This window comes from Leopardus geoffroyi, chromosome A3, assembly GCF_018350155.1.
Source record: "Leopardus geoffroyi isolate Oge1 chromosome A3, O.geoffroyi_Oge1_pat1.0, whole genome shotgun sequence".
Classification (NCBI taxonomy): domain Eukaryota; kingdom Metazoa; phylum Chordata; class Mammalia; order Carnivora; family Felidae; genus Leopardus; species Leopardus geoffroyi.
Window position 1 is genome coordinate 49,784,625 of NC_059336.1, and position 22,073 is coordinate 49,806,697.

General features: G+C 46.7%; 1 protein-coding gene across 3 annotated transcripts in view; it reads right to left on the minus strand.

Moving 5' to 3' along the window:
* Window positions 1–22,073, minus strand: part of ACSS1 (acyl-CoA synthetase short chain family member 1) — a 61,901-nt gene that overhangs the window by 15,365 nt on the left and 24,463 nt on the right. For 2 of the 3 annotated variants that reach the window (XM_045445527.1, XM_045445526.1), the window contains exons 3-7: window positions 16,452–16,651; window positions 9,330–9,505; window positions 8,781–8,933; window positions 3,938–4,085; window positions 2,508–2,645 (exon numbers count right to left, since the gene is read on the minus strand). In XM_045445527.1, the coding sequence (XP_045301483.1) occupies window positions 2,508–2,645; window positions 3,938–4,085; window positions 8,781–8,933; window positions 9,330–9,505; window positions 16,452–16,651 (815 nt within the window). The remainder of the gene's footprint in view (window positions 1–2,507; window positions 2,646–3,937; window positions 4,086–8,780; window positions 8,934–9,329; window positions 9,506–16,451; window positions 16,652–22,073) is intronic. The other variant, XM_045445528.1, reaches the window with a different exon arrangement.

A 22,073-nucleotide genomic window follows, 5' to 3' on the forward strand; every position in this document is an offset into this window, starting at 1 on the left:
TTTGATCTTGTTCAGGGAAAGAAGACATTTCAGAACCGAGCTATGTCTTTCACAGTAATATAACTGTGAAGAAGGCATCAGAAGGTGCACAGGCAATGGGGTTGCCTGGAGCAGCGCCATGGAGGACATCAGCTTTCATTACCATGTTCCAATTTTTTTTTTCTTCCCAGCAAGAGTATAACTATGTGTCACTTGTGAAGCTGAAAGTTAAAAAAAAAATTAATGCAAATCTTGGGGTTAAAGTCCTAAGTAAACTAGATTCTGCTGACCAGTCAGATTAAATGAAGTCAATGCACCCAAAGCCTGGGCTGTGGGGGCTAATCCAGCCACACGGAAGCAGCCTGAACTGTGGAACCACAGTGAAGATCAGCACCGCACTGGCTCTGGTCAAGGCATGAAGCTTCCTGGTCCATGGTGCTACTCTCTTTTGCCGGTGTGAGAAGATGCCAAGTGCTGTTTACCTGCCTGCCAGCACTGCTTATTGATAACCAGGTCCCAGGGAAACCCCTGCAGGGCTCCACTGGTGGTGCTCATTACATAGCAGGAATGTGCCCACGAAACCAGCAAAATACACAGAGCCTGGCCAATCCTCTGTGTGTGCTCCCTGGTACAGAGTTGTTCTGGGCCTGATCCAAGAGAGGAAGTGGAGAGAGGACTACAGAAGCCTGTCTGGCCTAGAGGATGCCTGGCTGAGGCAGCTTTTGGATGGGACGTGCACCCCCACTCTAATGCAGCTACTGAGCATCTCCTTCTGAAATGCTCAGAGCAAATGTCTTATCACTGGGGGTCCTAGTGAGTCTTCCTTAGCAGTTGAATCCCATGAGTGCATCTAGAAAATCAAACCTCCCTTCATCACTAACCTAACTCCTGGTCCCACTCAGGTGGCCTACAAATGGCACCTGGAGGATCTGAGTGAGTTTCTGTGGCCCTCTGCTTGCCCTCGGTCCCCAAGCACTGCCCAGCCCAAAGTGCAGGGGCACGTCATAGCCCTTGTGATGTGGAGGGCATATCTTCTGCATCCACACAGCCCCCAGTCAATACACACAGGACTCACACTCCATAGCCTAAACATGCCAAGAGAGGCATCTTAGACTCACCACCATCTAGAAAGGAGCCCAAAACACTTTCTGCTGACCCCACCTGGAAAATTCAAAGTACTTGGTCATCCAGACACCAACTGACCCTAATCACAAGGGAGGCTCTGAATAGAAGGGAGCTAGGCACATGAAAACAGGTCTCCCAGGCAAGGATCCAGGCCATCCTGGGTGGGAAGCAGCATTGCTGGGTAGCAACTGCCCTGGAGATGCCAGCATCTGGGTGTTGAGCCCTCAGCACAAATCTGAGCCTTCTGTTTCTGGCCCTGCAACTCAGCTTCACAAAGAGCAGTCAACCCTCACTGACCTGCTGTGTTTCCCTGTGTGTGGGCATTGGGATGCTGAGGATACTGATGGGTGTGACTTTTGGGAGCTCACTGCCCAGGGAAACAGTCAGCATGAGAACAGATATCCAAGTACAGAATATGCATTTGTCTGAGAAAAGAGAGCCCGAGGTCCAGAGCAGCCAGGGAACTCCACAGGGAGAAGGTGCACAGAGACGGACCTTGAGAAAAGGTTGGAACCCACACAGATGGAGAGGAGCACTATGGCATTTCAGGCAAGGGGAGTAGTATGAACCAGGGCCCTGAGACCTATAACAGCGCTACACACCTGTGCCACTGATGAGTGACATGCACATGCTGTCCTGAGCTCCCTTCCCCATGGACACATTTGGCAGCAAGACACCTCCCTTATGGTACCTGCCCTACATGCCTCCTCTGTGAAAAACCAAGAAGATCCAAGTATTCACCCAAGGAGCACAGAGGACCTCCCTGCCCTTGTTTTGCCTATTCACAACATGTGTAGGGGCAGAAATGAAATGAATCAGGAACAAGGAGAGAGAACGGGCATGGGTACCTTCCACCCCACTGGTATCATCTGAACTAACCCCACATCACCTTTCCCAGATGTTTCCATGTGACTTGGTGACATATATAAAAATTATAAATGGAGATAACCTTTGATCTCATAACTCCTTGCCTTGGAAATATCTACAGCAAGAACAGCACACAAGCACAGAATGATGTTTATTATAGTCCTTGGGACTATCCGGTACTAAGCAACAGAGGAATACCCTAGTGAGCCAGTCAGCTCCTGCACTGCAGTCCCATGTGACCACTGAAGGAGGGCTTGGGCCACCTTACCAGGTTGGGAATTTTTCATAATAAAGATGAAGCACAGAACTCAGGCACAGAAACATCTGGAATATTGTGCTCCAGACTGTTTGTTATCACCTGAGGGCTCCAGGAAGCTGCTTATGGGCAGGGACATCTGCTTTCTATTCAGCATGGCACTGTTTGAATTCACCACAGCCATAGCCACGCAGCTTTCATAATTAAAACCATCCTGAAGCCTGCACTGGCTCTGCCACATGGCACACACACCTCTCCAGCAGCACAGCAGGACACTCACCTGACCCCAGAGTCCGCAAGGAGGAGCGGTCGTACTTCTTCACCCAGGAGTCGCCATATTTCAACAATAGCCGGACAGCCGTCGGGGCCCCATAGAACTGATTGATCTTTAACCTCTGCACTGTCTCCCAATATCGACCTACAAAAAGGCCCAAGTTCACCATCAGTCTGAGCCCACTAGATAGCATCTATTCTAACTTATTTAGAAATCAGACAACAGTTACTGTGTGCTGGATACATGCAAACCCCTGTGTTCACAGAAAGGAATCCAACACCCATCATTGGGATAGGAAGGGAGCCCTGTGGCAATCATCACCCAGCACACCCCACATTCAGGGCTGGTGCATTTGGAAACAGCCTTCCCCTGGCTCTGGATGGCTGCATCCACGTGGTATACCCCACAAGATACAGCAAAGATTGGTTCAAAGGGATATCACTGTGAATTTAAAAAATAACCCATGTAGCACTAACAAAGAACTTATGTTCACACTTAGATGTCTCTGAGGTTGTGACAGGTGCTTCCCCTGGAATAGCAGTGGCCACAACTGAGTGAGCCCTGGGGAGCAGGGCAATTGTCCAGCACACACACACACACACACACACACACACACACACACCTGGTTTCCCACAATCCCCCTCAACTCACCACCATGGCTCTACACACGGAGTGGGCTGAGCTTCGAGGGGTTGAAGTGATGGGCCTGAGATCACACCTAAGGTGTGGCCCTTAATCCCTCACTATGCCCCCTACATAATCTTCCTAGGATGCATCTAGTCCATCAGGAGGCTGAAGAGGAGCAGGGGAGGTGACAAAGAAGTTCTACACACATCATTATTAGCACTGTGGAATGCTTGGCAGAGCCACCACAATTCAACTGAATTATAACAAATACTTGGGGTTTTGTGCTGCCTGAAAGAGAGATGCCAAGGTGAGCAAGATGTGGGTCCTCAAAGCAATCTCAATTCATGGAGGTGGCTCCAGGACACACACAATGCTCTCTGACAGATGTCCCTGAAGGCACAGGCAGCAGAGCTGGAGAAACCCCCCCCGTCTGTGGTAACAGGAGGCTGGCAGCTGGCCTGGGTGTTAAAGGCTGGATCTGGTCAGGTGGCTAGAGAGGGGAGAGGGACAGTGCTAAGGGGATGGCCCAAGGCACCCAGTTTGCTAGCAGGACAAGAACTCTGGAGTGGGTTGTCCTGAGACAGCTTCCAGTGACAAATCACACTCCCATCTACTGCTTATCTTATCTTACTGCAGACATGGCCCCTGGCCCCAGCCCACCTGGCAGAGCGAAAGGCCTGGCAGCTATGCCACGTGACCACAAGGACCACAGCCGGGACAGAGTGAGGGAATCTACTCCACCCTCCTGTGAACTTCTCCTCCTTCCTCAAGCTTCCTCCTGGGGACCCTGTTTGGTCCCCAGTCCTCACCAGCATCAGGGTAAACTGGGGTGCTCTCAAAAAGGACAGTGGTCGCTCCATTGCACAGGGGTCCATACACCACATAGCTGTGTCCTGTGATCCAGCCAATGTCGGCCACACAGCCAAAAATGTCGCCTGGCCGGTAGTCAAACACAAGCTGCAGAAACAGGAAAAGAGGCTGTTAGGAGCCTGTCACCCCATGCTCCCATAAGTCACTAACAGTGTTCTATAAATGCAAGACACAGCTGCTCCCAGGCCACCAAGAGCAGGAAGAATAAGTGCACCGCCAGAGCTCCATGAAGCTACAGCAGTAACAAGACAGAGTTACTGCCACACACAACATGCGGATTCTCACAGATGACAGTGAAAGAAGCCAGACCCCAGGTGTATACTGTATGAGCCCCAACCCAGCAAAGCTGATCTGTATACTGGAGGTCATGCTAGTACTAGCCCTGCTGGGGGCCTGCTTGCCAGTGGCATGTCAGCGCCTCTGGGAGCTGGAGATGCCCCAAGTCCTGAGGCAGGTGGTGGCCAAGTGTGTATCCACAGGTCGAAGCTCATCTAGCCATATGTCCAAAATAAGGGCACCTTTCTGCATTAAGTTATACTCCAATTTTTTAAATCTCAAAAATTGCCAAAAAAAAAACCAAAAAACAAAAAAAAAGCCACAAAGACCAAGAAATGCCTCAAGCATCATCAGTTTCTAAGAGCCTGAGCAGGGAGACATGCGCCTCCTGCATTCTTGCCACAGGGTCCAACCTGAGCCTGACCTACCTCTGGATACAAATGCCTCTTTGCAGGAAACACAGAGATCAGAGGGACAAACCTCTGGCTGTTACAACAAAGTTGAAGGAAACGGAAGGGATAGAAGAGAACCAACAGGTTAAAAAGGCTTAAAAGACATATTAAAAAAAAAAAAACAAATAGTAAGCTACAGTATCAGGGGATGCATGTTGGGTGACTAAGCTAGAAGAGGGGAAACACGGGGCAGTGACACTATCAAAGTCAGGATATGGGGGAGGGGCTGTGGTTGGACAAGCCAGGAAGGGCTTCTGTGAGGCTGACAGGACATTTCTCCACTCCTTTTTTTTTAAATTAATTTATTTAAATTCAAGTTAGTTAACATACAGTGTAGTATTCGTTTCAGGAGTAGAAGCCAGTGATTCTTCACTTATATACAACACCCAGTACCCCAGTGACATTGCACTTCTTTACTGAAGTGGGTTGCCTTATAATAATTCAGTAAGCCACACATAGGATTTGAGTGGTTTTCTGGATTCTATTCTGTATTCTGATCTATTTTGCAATAAAAAGATTTCTTTTAAATCTTTGGGCGAGTGGGTCAGAGTGGCTAAAATGAACAAATCAGGAGACTATAGATGCTGGAGAGGATGTGGAGAAACGGGAACCGTCTTGCACTGTTGATGGGAATGCAAACTGGTGCAGCCGCTCTGGAAAACAGTGTGGAGGTTCCTCAAAAAATTAAAAATAGATCTACCCTATGACACAGCAATAGCACTGCTAGGAATTTACCCAAGGGATACAGGAGTGCTGATGCATAAGGGCACTTGTACCCCAATGTTTATAGCAGCACTTTCAACAATAGCCAAATTATGGAAAGAGCCTAAATGTCCATCAAGTGATGAATGGATAAAGAAATTGTGGTTTATATACACAATGGAATACTACGTGGCAAAGAGAAAGAATGAAATCTGGCCTTTTGTAGCAACATGGATAGAACTGGAGAGTGTTATGCTAAGTGAAATAAGTGATACAGAGAAAGACAGATACCATATGTTTTCACTCTTATGTGGATCTTGAGGAACTTAACAGAAGACCATGGGGGAGGAGAAGAAAAAAAAAACTAAAAGAAGAGGTTAGAGGGGGGGGGAGCCAAAACATAAGAGACTCTTAAAAACTGAGAACAAACTGAAGGTTGATGGGGGGTGGGAGGGAGGGAAGGGTGGGTGATGGGTATTGAGGAGAGCACCTGTTGGGATGAGCACTGAGTGTTGTATGGAAACCAATTTGACAATAAATTTCATATTAAAAAATAAGAATCAATCAATCAATCAATCAATCAATCTTTGGGCGAGTGGACCAGTTTCTTGCTGCCACAGATGAATGTGGAGAATCCCCAGGAGTCTCCAGACAGTATAGTGGTCTGGAGATGGGCAGGGCCCTGTGCAGCTGTGTCCCAAGGCAGGGGGCTGGGGGGATTATTTCAAGGAAGACTGTGGTTTCACAGCACCAGAGCATCAGGACGCCCACACCCAAAGCCCCACAGCATTCGGGACTGAAAGAATGTTTAATACAACTTGGACCAAATTGCCAAGTCTTTCATGGGGCTGAAGATTTCTCTCCCTGCAGTTCTGGGAAGGGTAGCAAGTGCCTGGGGCCAGCCATGCTCCAAAGGGCCTGACCCTACTGTATACCTCCAAAATCTCTTCACACCCTTCAGAGCCAACTGTCCTTATCCCCTAGAGAACCACATGTGTGCATACTTTCATCTATAGAAGGCTCAAAGTTTCTATTCCCAATTCTTAAAAAAAAAAAAAAATTCTTATTGAAGAGAAATTCAAAAGATGGTCCCATGCCTATACTCCGACTGCTTTTGCTCATGTAGACTGGGTCCTCCAACAATTTTGGTAATTATTATTACTAAAAACTAATCTCTCTCCACATTTACAGCTTCCCTAATGTTAACTTCACTGTAAACTGGTGGAAACAATTTGATCTACTCTGTGACTTTCTTGGTATTTGGTTTCATTAGCTATATTTTCCAAAGTATTTTTACTTAAATGATGTGTCAATCCTTCAACCTTCCTCCCACCACCGAGAGCTGAAGAGGGGTGGGGTTTTCCAGTTGAGAACACTGAGGTCAAGAAAGGTTCTGTGGCATGCTCAAGGTCACCCAGCAGGCAGAAGACAACTGTTCTAATATGGATTTGAGTTCAGGTACTTGTCTGCTCAGCCTGGTTCGGTACAACATCTGTCTTTCTGCTTTTCAACATCGTTAGTCCTGGATGTGAGTAGCCGCCAGTGGGACTGGTGCAGCACCACTCAGAGACTGTGTGATGCGCAGTGTGCATGCTTGCTACCTGCCTCCCAGCACCTGCTCCTCCCCGTTCATTTCAGGAGATTCACCTCCCACATGACCAAGCCTGACCAATGAGCACATTCCACCCCCACCCTTAGCCACAGTGACTGAGGCAAATGGGGCCCTGACTGCAACCAGGCCAGTGATTTTGCTGGCACTATGAGGCTCTCTCCAGTCCCTGGGAAGGAATGTGGTCAGCACAGAGGAAGGGGGCCAAGGCAGGAGAGACGCCACCACACGGGACCAAAATCGGAGCCCTTCTTGGATGGGCCTGGGCTTGCTGGTCACCTGGCTACTCAGTTCCCTTTGCAGCTGGCACCAGCAGTGCAGTTTTGCCTTTTGCAACAGAGAGGTCCATAAACACTATCTTGAAACCAAATCCTACCTGGGAAAAGTCAACTACTCCCCAAGTAACCAGGGATGCCACATTAAAACACAACCCCCACAACCCACCAATATTCAAATCAGTACCGATTTTTTTTCTTAAATGTTTATTTATTTATTTTGAGAGATAGTGAGTGCAAGCAGGGGAGGGGCAGAGAGGGAGAGAGAAAATCCCAAGCCGGCTCCATACTCAGCATAGAGCCAGATACAGGGCTCAACCCCACAAACCATGAGATTATGATCTGAGCTGAAATCAAGAGTCAACACTTAACCAACTGAGCCACCCAGGTGCCCCCAAATCAGAACTGATTTTTTAAATGCACTTACTGGAATAAAAAAAAATGACATACCATCTGCTTTATAGGCCCTAAAGGATGGCCCACTGTAATATAATTGCCATATACTAAATTTAAGTTTCCTTACAAAAGTAAATCTTTTTCTAATTTTACTTTTAAAATGTGGCCCCAGCTCTGGGCTGATGGCTCAGAGCCTGGAGCCTGTTTCCGATTCTGTGTCTCCCTCTCTCTCTGCCCCTCCCCCGTTCATGCTCTGTCTCTCTCTGTCCCAAAAATAAATAAACGTTGAAAAAAAATAAAAAAAAATAAAAAAATAAATAAATAAAATGTGGCCCCAGGGGCACCTGGATGGCTCAGTCGGTTAAGTGTGCAACTCTTGATTTTGGCTCAAGTCATGATCTCACAGTTTGTGAGATGGAACCCCATTAGGCTCTGCGCTGTCAGCATGGATTCTCTCTCTCCCTCTCTCTCTGCCCCTCCTCCCCCCAATCTCAAAATAAATAATTTTTTTAACAAAAAAAAATGCTTTCCTTTCTTTTAACATCACAAGGAAAAAAAAGACCTTTTAAGTAGAAGAGAACATTTTAACATGTAATAGTAACATATTCATCTCTATAACAACTCAGTTGTAAAACATGAGTTTTGACATTTTTTTAGGGAGGAAGGGGCCCAGGATGGCCTCAGCACCTGGGCCCCTGAGCATCAGAACACAGCTGTGCCAGTGAACATGTCAGACCTGGGGAGGGCTCAACTCTTACAGAGCAAGCAGACAGCACAGACACAGGTGCAAAGGGGCTAAAGACCTGCAGTGAGTCTCAAATTTTCGATCCAGACTCTCCCAACAAGGACAGAACTCAGCCCCCATGCCTACCACTCGCTATGCCAGTGCTACAACTCACAACGGCCCTGCTCCTGAGCACACAAGAAGAAACATTAGCACCTCATGCATTCAGGCACTATGTTACAGCAGGAGTTCTAGCCCTAAATTCAGCCTCTCCTGGCCCCCTGCTCAGAGCCCTGCCCGGGAGGTGGGACACCCCGCACTCTCAACCTTCCCCACCAAGGCCCGTACCCTGTGCGTCACAGCGGCATACAGCAGGTAGCCCGCCTGCGTGTGGACGAGTCCCTTGGGTGTTCCGGTGCTCCCCGAGGTGTAGAGCAGGAAGAGCATGTCCTCACTGCTCATGCTCTCTGGAGCACAAACAGTGTCCTCCTTGGCCATTTCCTAGAAGGGGGAAGACACAAACAGCCCCATCCAAGGCAGTTACCCTCTGCTCCACATTCACCCATTCTAAGGAACACGTCTTGCCCAGCTGCTGCAGGCCTCAGCAGACCAGATTCAGTTCACCTGCTCTACTCTGCCCTAGTTCAACTCCAGATGCAGAGAACACAAAATAAAAGGATGGATCTGATCATTTCTATTCCATTAGGTGTTTCAGTATGTTTGTGGTATTTGAGCTCCATCTTCCCAACCAGGATGTAAGTCCATCAGATACCATCAGGGAACCCTGAACATTGCTGGGGGACCCAGGTTGAGAACCACGATCCGACAAGACTCAGACCCAGTTAACCCAATAGGAGTTAACCTCTCCTTAAACTGTACAATGTGAGACAAACCCACCTGCTCGAGGGGGATGTCCAGACGCCCCATGTGGACCTTGTTGTCTGTCCTGTGAGCCACCAGGACATGTTGGATGGTCGGGCAGTGCTTCACAGCTTCATCTACTATCTTCTTCAGCTCCACCACGCGTCCTCCCCGGAGTCCTTGGTTGAAGGTGATGACCACCTTGCACTTAGCTAATGGAGACAAACAGATATTTCTGGTCAGTTTCCTTCCTACTATGACTCTCACAGCCCAGACTGACAGCCACACAGTCCAGGCCTAAGAGTGTGATACACAAAGTCCATTCTTGAGTAAAAGAGTCAGCAAAATGTGGGGGTAGGGGGTCTGCCTGCTTTGTGATCTTTGTGCTCAATGCAGAAATGCCAGGCCTTTTCCCAGCTCTGAGGGGGAGACTTCCACCATTCCCTCCCACCTGCCCTGGGAGCTTTCCCAGGTGAGAGGCCATCATACTGCCCTCAGCCACAGCCACTATAGTGGCAAAGCAACATTAAGATGCAGAGACCAAGAAAGCTGGGCAGCCAGAGACCAAGCCCCAACATGTCTTGTGTGGCCCCTGCCCTGTCCAGGGTCAAGAGGCTTCACTGCCCAGAAAATAGAGGCCACACCCCAGTGGGTGCCAGGAGCTGCCAGTCCCTACCCTTGCCTTTAACTGAAGGAGCTCCAAGATTCACACCTGCTCTTCAACAACCTGGTTAGGCTTGGCCAGGCCCAGGGCAATGCAGGGAAGACCCAAGCTTCCACAACTGACCTAGGGTGGGCCCTGAGCAAGGTATCAGGTACAGACAAAAACTGGGCATCAGAACCACAGGCAAAGGAATGACCCCCCAACCACCAACATCGTGCCTCAACCTGGGATGACCCAGAGGGATCAAGGCTGCAGTGGGCTATTATATAGCTGGTCCCTAAGGAAGATCCCAGAACAAATACTCAGCTGTAGTACTAACTGCCAGGGTCCCACACACATCCCCAGACCTTTTATCACTTTGCACCAAGGGCTTCTTCCAAAGCCAAAGGAAGAAGCACTAGGGGATTACACAAACCCAGAAGCCCTCCACCAATGACTCAAGAGCTGGAATATACATACCCCAGGTCCCTCACATGTGGTGTCACATCCTGACACATGTGGTTCCAATGCCTCCCAGGGCTCCCTGAGGGACTGAGCTCCAGGCACCCACTGTGGATGCTTGTGTGGTGGATTCCTCTTCCAGCTCCACTCTCCACTGCCCTACAGTGCTTCCTAGGACCACCTCCCAAATGAACTGGCTACCCTGAGCTCTTATCTCAGCATCTGCTTCTGCAGGAGCCCTGACTGAGGCACCAATCTCCTTCAGCTTTTCAGTGTGAAAAGTGCCTTCTAGCAACATACTCATTCTTTCTTCCTCCCAAGGGCGCTAGAGATGACATGACCTTGAGGACCACCTAAGAATTCTCTCAGTCCTTCTCTGGGTCACCCAGGGTCAGATAGATACAGAGTGCTTGTAGTGCCCAGGGCAGTGTCATCCAGCTCTGCACACCAGAGGCCCCCAGCTACACACTCTTTGCTCCTCAGACCTTGGCCATCGGTCACCCTGGGACAACTAAATCAGTTGGGCAGAGTCTGTCAGAGACCACCCTGGCCTACATCCTGGAAGCTGGAATTGGTCCAGGTAAACACCCAGTGGGGCAGGAAGAGAGAAGATCCAGCAGGTAGAAAGAGACTATCCTTAAGGGGATGATAGACAAAGAAAGCTCAGGATCCCCCAGGAGAAAGTAGTGGCCCCAGCCCATCTCGGGTGTTAGAATCACATTATGTGGGTTATGGCCCCTCCGCAGCCTCCCATGGCACCTGCCTTGTTCCTGGCACTCACTTGTCCAAGGCTTCCTGCCCAAGCAGTTCTCCAGGGCAGGAACTTGCGTGCACATGCCCAGTCCCTAGGAGGTGCTTGGAGAGCACAGCTCACTCTGTGGTTCCCCCCCCACCGAGGCTGTGTGATGGGCACATGGTGTGTGTATAGCATTAGGGCACAGACCAGATCAGCGTGACACTTTATCTAGGAAGCTTCAATTTTACCTCCTTGGTTTTTGAGCAGGTATTGGCATCTATCTTCATTTCTTATTGCTCCCATAGCCAATTACCACAAACTTAGTGGTTTGGAAAACTCATAATTTAGTTCACAGGTCTCTAGTCTAGGTGAGCTTGATAGGGTTCTTTTCTTGGAATCTCATGCCCAAAATCAAGGTGTCAGCAGGCAGAGTTCTTATCTGGAGGCTCTTCCAGGTTATTCCAGGTGTTGGCAGAACTCAGCTCCATGTAATTGGAGGACTGAGGTCCCCATTTCCCCATTTTCCTTGCTGTCATCCAGGGATTATTTTCAGGTTTTAGAGCAACCTACATCCCCCGGCTTGTGACCCTCTTTATCTTCAAAGCCAACAAAGGCAGGTCAAGTCCTTCTTATGCTCTGAACTCCCCTTCTGCTACATGTCCTCTGCCTCCAACAAGAGAAAGTTCTCTGCTTTCCAGGACTTATGTAATTAGATTGGGCCCACCTGGATAATCTCCACATTTTAGGGCCCATCCCATCTCCTAAGCCCTTTTGCTATGTAAGGTAACATATTTCAAAGTTTGGGGGGATTAGAGCGTGGACATCTGTGGTGGCCATTATTTGCCCCTACCCACAACCTCTCAGAATCATCCTCCTGTTGTCCTCTACCCTCCCCACCATACTGTCCTCTCTCTCTATTCCTCACACAGCCTAAAGCAACAGAGAACATAAAGGGAAGAGGAGTGGTCAGAGCCTGGACGCCAGGCCAGGAGAAAGAAACTTTAGACTAGAACACACTGACTGAGGTTGCCATGCCTAACTCATGATGAGACCCTGGTGGCCATGCTCACATTCCCACCCTGCCCCTCACACTGATGGATTAAAGGTAGTGGCAAATTCCTTCACCTGGTCTCATAGTACTTCTCAAGTAGAAGTAGAGTCCTGGTCTCCTTCCCTTGAATTTGGAATGTCCAGACCGGTTGAACCAATGGAATATAGCAAAAATGATGCCATGTGTATTCTGGACCTTGCCTTTAGGGCAACTGGCAGTTTCCACTTCCTTCCTGTTGGAACCATGAACCATCATATAACATGTCTGACTGCCTGAGGTTGTCTGGGTTAGTCATACAAACAGGCCACATCAAAGAGATGCATGGCAGGCTCCAATCATGTAAACCAATCAGTTTATATACCAGATTACATGGAGCAAAAAAAAAAAAAGACATTCTCACTAAGCCCATTGCATTCCTGCCCCCACAGAATCATGAAATATAATAATAAAATTTACTGTTTTAAGCACTAAGATTTGGAGTAGTTTGTTACACAGCAATAAATGACCAAAAAAACAAAAAACAAAAAAAAACCCTCATTGACACAAACAACTGTCCCAGTAGAGTCTTGTCCCTGGAAATGGACACCTGAACAGATGTACATGGAGGCTGTAGGTGTTGGGTAAGAGCCTCTTAATGGTAAAGTTCCAGAAAGAAGTTACAGGAGTTTCCCCTGCTGAGGGCTTCAGATATGACCTGGCTCCTACCCTTCCATGGCCTGTTGTTTAGGATTTCTGAAGTTCTTGGATCTGCTCCAGCACCCAGCTACTGAATCTCCAGGGCCCACTGCTTTTGCTTGTTTTAAAGAATCTTAGGGCACTTGGGTGGCTCAGTCAGTTAAGCATCTGACTTCAGCTCAGGTCCTGATCTCACAGTTCATGAGTTGAAGTCCCACACTGGGTGAGCTTGAACCCTGCTTCAGGTGAGCACAGGCCCTGCTTCAGGTGAGCCCTGCTTCTCTCTTTCTCCTTCTCTGTCTGTCTCTCTCTCTGCCCCTCACTCACTTGTGCCCTCTCTCTGTCTTTCAAAAAAATAAAAAAACAGGAGTGCCTGGGTGGCTCAGTTGGTTAAGCATCCAACTTTTGGTTTCACCTCAGGTCATGATCTCATGGTTCATGAGTTTGAGCCCCACATTAGGCTCCACACTGATGGTGTGGAGCTTGCTTGGGATTCCATCTCCCTCTTTCTCTCCCTCCTCTGCTCATGCTCTCTCTCAAAATAAATAAAAACTTAAATAAATAAATAAATAAATAAATAAATAAATAAATAAAACATCTAAAAAAAAAAAAAAAAGAATCTTAACAGAAACACTTGACAACCATGACCATGTCAACAAGAGAGAAAAAGAGCAGCCTAGTGTAATGCTAAAAGCATGAACTCTGGTGGCCCAATGCCTGGGTTCAAATCCTAGTTCTGTCATTAACTAGCAATGTAACCTTGAGCAAGTCAATTAATCTCTCTGTGCCTCAGTCTCCTCACCTTCAAAAACAGTAGCCTCCCAACAAAGAAAGGCCCAGGACCAGATGGTATTATTGGTGAATTCTACCAAACATTTAAAGACAAATTAACATCAGTCTTCCTCAAACTCTTCCCAAAAACTGCAGAGGAGGAAACACTTTCTAACTAATTCTATGTGGCCAGCATTACCCTGATACCAAAGTCAGATAAACACATCACAAGAAAAAAAAAAAAAACTGCAAGCCAATACCCCTTATGAACACTGATGCAACAATCCTCAACAAAATGACAACAAATTATATCCAGCAGCATATTAGCAGGATTACACATCATGACCAAGGGGAATTTATTCCTGGAATGCAAGGGTGGTTTGACACATGAAAATCAAGGATGATATACAGATCATTGGAATAGAATAGAGAACTCAGAAATAAGCCCTCACATATAGGACAAATTAGTTTTGACAAAGTGCCAAGGCAATCCAATGAGGGGGAAAAAAACAGTCTCTTCAGTAAATGGTGCTGGTACCACTGGATACCCAGAGGCAAAAGAATGAAGTTGGATCTCACACCATACCCCCAAAAAATGAGCTCAAATTGGATCAAAGACCTAAATATAAAAGCTAAGACCATAAAACTTTTAGAAGAAAACATAGGAACAAATCTTCATGACATTGGAGCTGGTAATGGATTCTTGAATAATACACCAAAACAACACACAACAGAAGAAAAAATAGGTGATCCAGACTTCATCATGATTAAAAACTTTTGTGCATCAAAAGACACTATGGAGAGAATGAAAACACAACCCACAGAATGGGAGAAAATCATTGCAAATTATAAATCTGATAAAGGTCTGGCATCCAGAATACATACAGAGAACTCTTACAACTCAACAACAAAAAGCAAATAGCCAATTAAAAAATGGACAAAGGGCTTAAGTAGACATTTCTCCAAAGAAGACATACTAACGGACAAGCACATGAAAAGATGCTCAGTGATATTAGTCATTAGGAATGTAAACCAAACCCACAATGAAAAACCACTTCATACCCACTAGGATGACTATAATTTTTTTTAAGTAGGCTTCACACCCAGGACAGAGCCCAGCGTGGGGCTTGAACTCATGACCCTGAAATCAAGACCTGAGCTAAGATCAAGAGTCAGATGCTTGACAAACTGAGCCACCCAGGTGCCTCTATAATTTTTTTTAAAGTAAAATAACAAGTGTTGATGAAGATTCAGAGAAATTAGAACTTTCATACATTGTTAGTGGGAAGGTACAACAGAGCAGCAACTTTGGAAAACAGTTTTGCAGTTCCTCCATAAGTTAAATATAGATTTACCATATGGGCCAGCAATTCTACTCCTAGGTATATACACAAAAAATTGAAAACAGATGTTCTCATGAATGTTCACAGCAACTCTATTCACAATAACCAAGAAGTGTTAACAAGTCAAATGTCCATCAACAAATGAATAAATCAACAAAACATGGTACATCCATACAGTGAAATTTTATTTATGGAAAAAAGAAATGAAGCAATAATACATGCTACAACATGGATGAACCTTGAAAACATTGTGAGTAGTGAAAGAAGTCATAAACAAAAGGCCACATGTTATATGAGTTCATTTATATGAAATACCCAGAATAGGCAAATCATTGACACAGAAAGCAGACTAGTGGTTGCCAGAAGCTGGGTGGAGGGGGAAATGGGGAATTCCTGATTAATGGATATGAGGTGTCCATTGAGGGTGATGAAAAAGTTCTGGAATAGAACGTGATGGTGTTTGCACAACATTCATTGCATGAATGTGCTCAATGCCACTGAATTGTATACTCTAGGATGGCAATAACAGTAATAAAAAATGAAGAAAAGGAGAAATAGAGTATTATCTCATACCATATTTACAAATAAAAAGTTAGTCAAATTTAAGGAGATGACCTTTGCAAAGTATTTAGAACAGTGCCTGGCACATAGTCGGTGCTACAGAGTTTAAAGGGAGAAAGAGAAATGAATGACAGCACCAACCCTTGAAAGTGGAGGGAGAGACACAGAATGAAAGTAGAAAGGCTTCCCAGCCCTTCCTAAAGGTAGTCAGCAGGGTTCTGAGAATTCTGCCCTTTAGCTCTGTTCACTACCCAAAGGCAAGTCTTCAGTGAGACACAAAGAACTCTCAGTGACCCCCATAATTTGGCAACCTTCTTAGGGAACCAGCTCAGGGGACTCTCTAGGATCTTACTAGAGCAGCGGTCAGACTTTGCAGACATGGGGTCACCATCCATACATTCAGCTCTCCCACCAGAAAAAGAAGGGAGACATTATTGTTCTGCACACTGTTCAAAAGACTCTGACCTACCTGTAGACAGAAAGCCTTAAAGATGCAACATAAGCCCCTACCTGACTCCAGGCCTCCAGAAGTGGTCCACCCACCCTCTCTCATGATGAAAGTCTTCTAGTTGTTGACCTGTGAGACCTTCCCCATACATCTCCAGCCTTATCTCACCCTACATGTTTTTTCCCTCCTCCACCACAGCCATGCCAGCCTCCTTCAAGCCCTCACAAGCTGTGCTCCTCCAACCAGTCAGCTGGTACCTAGCTGTTCCCTCCACCTGGAATCTTCTTTCCCTTCTTCACCTCATTGCCCTCAGATCTCAGCTCGCAGAACTGAGAACTAAATGCACACTCAGCCATGTCCCTGTCCCTGGTGGTATCTGTCATTTGTGTGACTTTTATTAATATCTGTCTAAGTCCCTGATGGCCAGGCCCCAAGGAACAAAGACCAGGGTCCTTCCCACATGCTCACCATCATTGATCCTCCCAGCCAGGGACTCTGCACTGAAGCCAGCAAAGACAACCGTGTGGACAGCTCCAAGCCTGGCACAGGCCAGCATTGCAGCCACAGCCAGTGGTGAAACAGGCATGTAGATTGCCACACGGTCCCCTCGACGGATTCCATGTCTCTTCAGTGTGTTGGCCAAGCGGCACGTGGTCTCCAGCAGTTCCCTGCAGCACAAGGGAAAGAAGGGCATCAGAGATAGGAAAGGGCCAAAACACAGAGTAATTTGGGGTGGAATAATTCTGTAAACAGCAAGTACTGTACACCCAGCAGGCATTCAAGTGCTTATTGCATAGCAAGATCTTTTCCAGAAAATCATGTTTTCAATTTTGTAGGCTGTTACAGAGATTCACACCCATATTACTGTGGTAAAATGGCTGTCCTTGTGTCCATTTACAGTAGGGCTTCACAACACAGAGTCCAAAGCCTAAAATCATCATATCCCTGAGACTTCTGGAAATGTTCGTCCTCAAAAGAGATCTCCTAAGGCCTTTAGTGGGGAAAGTAAGGCCCCAGTTTTCTGAATCAATGCAGGCCATCAAGTAAGGCTCTAGCCAGAAGGGCCCAGGCTCATGCAAAAGACTCCTGTTCTGCATAGCCACAGCGAATAGGGAGGGAAAGCAGGTCGCAGGACAACCAACCACCCTGTAGCCCCAAGGAATGGTTGTGGGGTAGTGACAGCACCGCCTTTTCCTCCGGGCCAGGCACTGAATGGGCTTGGCATGATGGAAATAGGCAGAGCATACGCAGAGGCAGCCTGACACCCACCACCTGGCACCTCTCCTATCCATGAGACCCTTCCCTCCACTCCCAGGCTAATCTTGAGGTTCTGCCTGCCAATCAGAGCACAGCATCTCCCTGGAGAAACGGATTGGTTTAGTGATTGGCATGTGACCCAATCCAGCCCAATCAGAGTCAACGAGAGTCAACTCTGGAAACAGGGAGCACACGCAGGCACCGCCCACTTGACTGTGGGGCAGGAAGTGGAGAAAAGGCAACCCTGAGAACTAGGCACTCCCTTCCATCTTGTTCCACCAGCTGGTCCAGCTGACCCTGGACTTAGCAAATAGCCAGTCATTTTGCCATTTCTGTGTACACAATTTGATTTTAATTTGTTATTTAATCACGGAACTAACACGGAAAGACAGAATGAGGGGCAACCACCTGAACCACACACCAGCCTCTGCATCACTTCAGCAGGCCCTAGTGGGGCAGCACCGACTTCCGCAGGCTCTGGAAGCCAGAGGCCAGACCCTCCAAGCTTCACAAAGCTCCTTAAAAGTTTGTGTGTCTAGTTCCCCTCTGTTCATCAAGGAGAGGGCTCCAGAGAAAGGCCAAGTTCAACAAGAGGCCGCCTGGAAACACCAACGGAATGAAAATGAACACTCCCCATTTCAAGCAGAGACTTCAGGGGGGCCTTTGTTTCTTCCCAAAGCCATCCTGCAAGGAGACCTAATGAGAACAAGATCACAAGCCCAGCCTGCACTTTGCCCCCCAACCAGTGGTTTCTGCCCAGGCTGGCACCAGCCTGCCTCTTCTGCAGGATTTCATCTTTTCTCCTTAAAGCTTTCAGGACAAAGACTCCATTCACTGGTGCCTCACCCACCCCTTGCCTAAGTCTATGATGAAGGAAAGAGCACTTCCTGACAGTCCCCAACACCAAACTCCCCAGAATCCAGAGCTCTGAAGCACTCCTACTACTCCAGGGAAGGAGGATGGGACAGCCTGTGACAGTACTGAGGAGGTAGCTATGGTCAGTGATGCAGGAGAATAATTCAAATCCAGTGCAGGCACCATTTTCATAGCTAAGGATTTAAGCTTCTGAGCAGTGCTCAGGGAGATGGAGGCTTGAATGTGTGTTACGCATATGGTGATGAAATTCGGTCCTTATCCTGCAGACCAAAGGCAGCAGTCAGAAGTCAAGGAACAAGTATGAACTGTCTAGACAGAGTGGCCTGGGTTAGCTTTCTATAGTAGCTGTATTAAACATGGCAGCTTACCTTTCTCAGCTGCCATGTGATCATCTGAGAAACAACAGGTGACATGCACCTTGTGTAACTGTCACAAGTGTTAATGACAAGCATCATCCACCCAGGACCCTGCCAAACATTCAGTAAGCATTACCTTTCCCATCAGATGTCTGTGTTTAAAATCATTTTCTAAAACCATTAAAATCAACTAACTACTTTGGTTAAATCCTAAGATGTTAAAAATTCCATTCCAAACACCACAGGGTTAGGTGTGTGTACATCCAGGACCACAGCTCTGACTAGAGAAATGCAGACACATGCATGACAGTGTGAAGGGCATTTATCACCTCAACTTCATGCTACAGTCGCTGAGAGCAGCAGGGAGAACTTTCTGGAAAATTGTCTGTGGTGAGGAGGAGCAAGGCAGCAAAGAGGAAAGGAATGGTGGATTTCCCCTACAGGGGCAAGAGTCACCTGGCTGTTGTAGGGCAGTTGAGCTATGGCCCTGGAGGATGGTCTGAAGACCAAGCTGAGGCAACCTACATGTTCCCTGGAGGATCAAGGGGTATCAACATGTGCTGGACCCAGAGCTGCATCCAGTGGGTCCCATACTCTTGCTTCTGCATCAGAAGGAGCAGTTTCTAATAAAGAATTTGATCTGGGTAAATCTCCAAGCACACTCCCCTTCCTATGCACTCTGCCAAAGCCATAAACCTCAAAATCAAAGGGCTCCTTGAAGGTCAGATGGTACAGCCTCCCTGGGGTCCAGAAATCTCGTTGCCATACTCTTGCCCACATTGGCCCAGCCTCTGTTTCAGTATCATACTGCTGGAGGTCACCATCTCACCAGGCTGCTTCTTGCTTTGTCATTTTAGTAGAGAAAGAGTCTTCCTAAAATTGGACTAAGTTTTGTAGCCATTCAAATTCCAACCATCAGTCTTGGCTCAGCCCTTTAAAGCTACCCAGAATAAATCTAATTTGTCATTCAATAACACCCCTTCAAATTCTTCAATACCCCCACCCCAAGAAGCCTTTCTTCTCCCAGTTCTTTTATTCAGCCATCCATGACCCCACTTACTCTCTGTAGATATACCTCCAGGTTACCAAATGGACCCCTACATTCCCATGGTGTCTGTTCAGTGAAGAATATGGGTACCCAGACCCTTAACCTCAACTCTACATTTAATAATATAAATTAAGAGCACATTAATTTCCTCCACACTTGTGCCATTGGAAAATATGATCAGCAAACCTGGGTCTTCAAATCATTGAAAAATCAATGTCATTTGAGTGATCCTGTCATTCTATGTACTCAAAACCTGTTCAAAAGCATGTTCTTGGACACTTGTGACTTCTCAAAGACTCCCACAAACTAAAATGCTACTATTTCTGTACCAAAAAGATAAAGCAGCCACTCAGAGGCTGGTGCTTTGGGATGTCACTGCAGGAAATACTGGCTTCCTTGTGCCTACAGGGTCTTTCCAAGGGACGGCAACATACAGCTTTCTGAGAAATGATCTCACTGAAGTGAGTTAGTTATATTTCCAAGTGCAAAGGGAAAAGTAACATTTGTTTGTCAGGTACTGAGCAAGATATCTAAGTTTATCTGCAATGTAGACTCCTCAAGGCCAAATCTTCAATGTGGACATATGGAAATAATGTGCACAAATACATAAATTTGGCATGGTTTTCATGGTGCTTACTACCAGCAAAACGCTGACTGACCTTGGGAAATGGGAGGAGACATTCTATAGCCAACTGTTAAACATCAGCAGAGAATAATGTTTATATAATGCTAAAGACATAATCTGGCCTCAAGTATCTGTAAACAACATGACACTTGTCAGCAGGGATAAAGGCTCCCTGGCCCAACTCAGTCCAAAACAGGACACAGCTGGAAACAGAGTTCAGAAGAAACCAAGGAAGAAATACACTGATATTTATTTATTTATCTATATTCTAATTAAAGCTGTTTTTTCATGGCTACTATTTGAAAGTATCTTTCCCTCCTAGCCATTTCCCAATCCAGGGAAGTAAGAAAAGCTGTGTGTGTGTGTGTGTGCGTCTTGTATTTAAGAAATAAACAAATTAGGAATGCATGATTTGCTCACTTCCTATAATTACTCTGGCTCTTAGTGTTCATTAAATAGATACTTACCACCTTCATTGTCCATCTGCCCCACTAAGTACAAGCTCTACTTGGGTAAGGATTTAGGGGACATTGCCTTCTTCCCCGTGCCTAGAGCTGAGCCTAGTTCATAGAAGGCGCTCAATAAATGTTTGTTGAATCAGTAAGAAGAGCAGATAAGTGAGAAATGATGAGAACTCTGGCATTTGTAGGACAACTTGGGCCTGTGGTCTTATCATGAGCACCTGTCCACTCTGCAGACGCCTTCTGTCTCTCTGTGCTAGAAAAGGTGAGGCTGGCCATCACATCAGTGTCACACTGGCAGGATGTCCTATCCCTTTGACAGCAAATGGGAAGGACTACTCCCACTGATAAACTACCCACAGCTACTTTTCTCTTCATTTTCTTATGCCAATAAGGGAAATAAACCCAGGCAATTATGTCAATATTGTGAATGTAAGGCTTGTGACAGACACAAAGTATTTCATAGTCCCTGCTCCCCAGCAAGCCTGGTGCTGACAGAGGAGGGGCCAACTCCAGGGTCTAGATGCAGAACTTGAAAGGACATTCATCTTGCTTCTCTGCAGTTCGATATTCTCTTCAGCAAGCCATTTCAGGAAGATGGGATAGTAAGAGAAGAAAGGGAATGAGAAGAAAGCATGAGGATCCCTTCCTCATACAGGGTTTGCCTGGAGGGCCAGATGGGGCATGGAGATGGCTCATGAATCTCAGAACCAGCTCTAGGAACAAACTCCTTCCTCTGCGCAGACCCCTACTGTAGCCGCTAAATCTGATTTAATGGTGATAAAATTTGGTCACTCTGCCACTCACTACCACTGGGAGAATAGACACCCAGGAAATGGGCTAAATACGTTCATAAACCAAGATTGATATTTCTTATACATAATCATTTGTTTTCATGACCATGACCTTTAGCAAAGAAAAGCTGCAGTGGAATATAAAACAGTAGCCACACTTAAAGATGAAAAATTGTTGAAGCTGCTATTTGCCAAGGAAGGCCCCAGACACAGGGTTTTCAAGAAATAATAGCTGAATTGCCACTGGTAACACTAGGTCAACCAGTGAACCTGGGGTCACTACAGCTGCATGTTTTCTACCTTTCTACAGAAACAAGTGTTTGGCAAACAAGTGTATTTTTCTCGAGGCTATGCTGTAGTTTATGGAAAGTACTGGATTTGGGGAGCTAATATCTCAGGACAGTGTCTCATCAGAAGTCAAACTACATCTGATCAGAAATGGGTTCCCACCCCAGCTCCCTATACACTTGGGGCATTGACTGTCTCATCTAGACAACAGCCTAATAACAGGACTCATTACCAAGGTATCTGTGAGGACTGCTGTGGTCTGATGTGTGTGTCCCCAGATTCATACATGGAAATCCTAACCCCAAAGATGACGGTTTACGAGCTGGGGCATGGGGTCATGAGGTGATTGGATCATGAGGGTGCCCTCAGGAGTGGGGTCAATGCT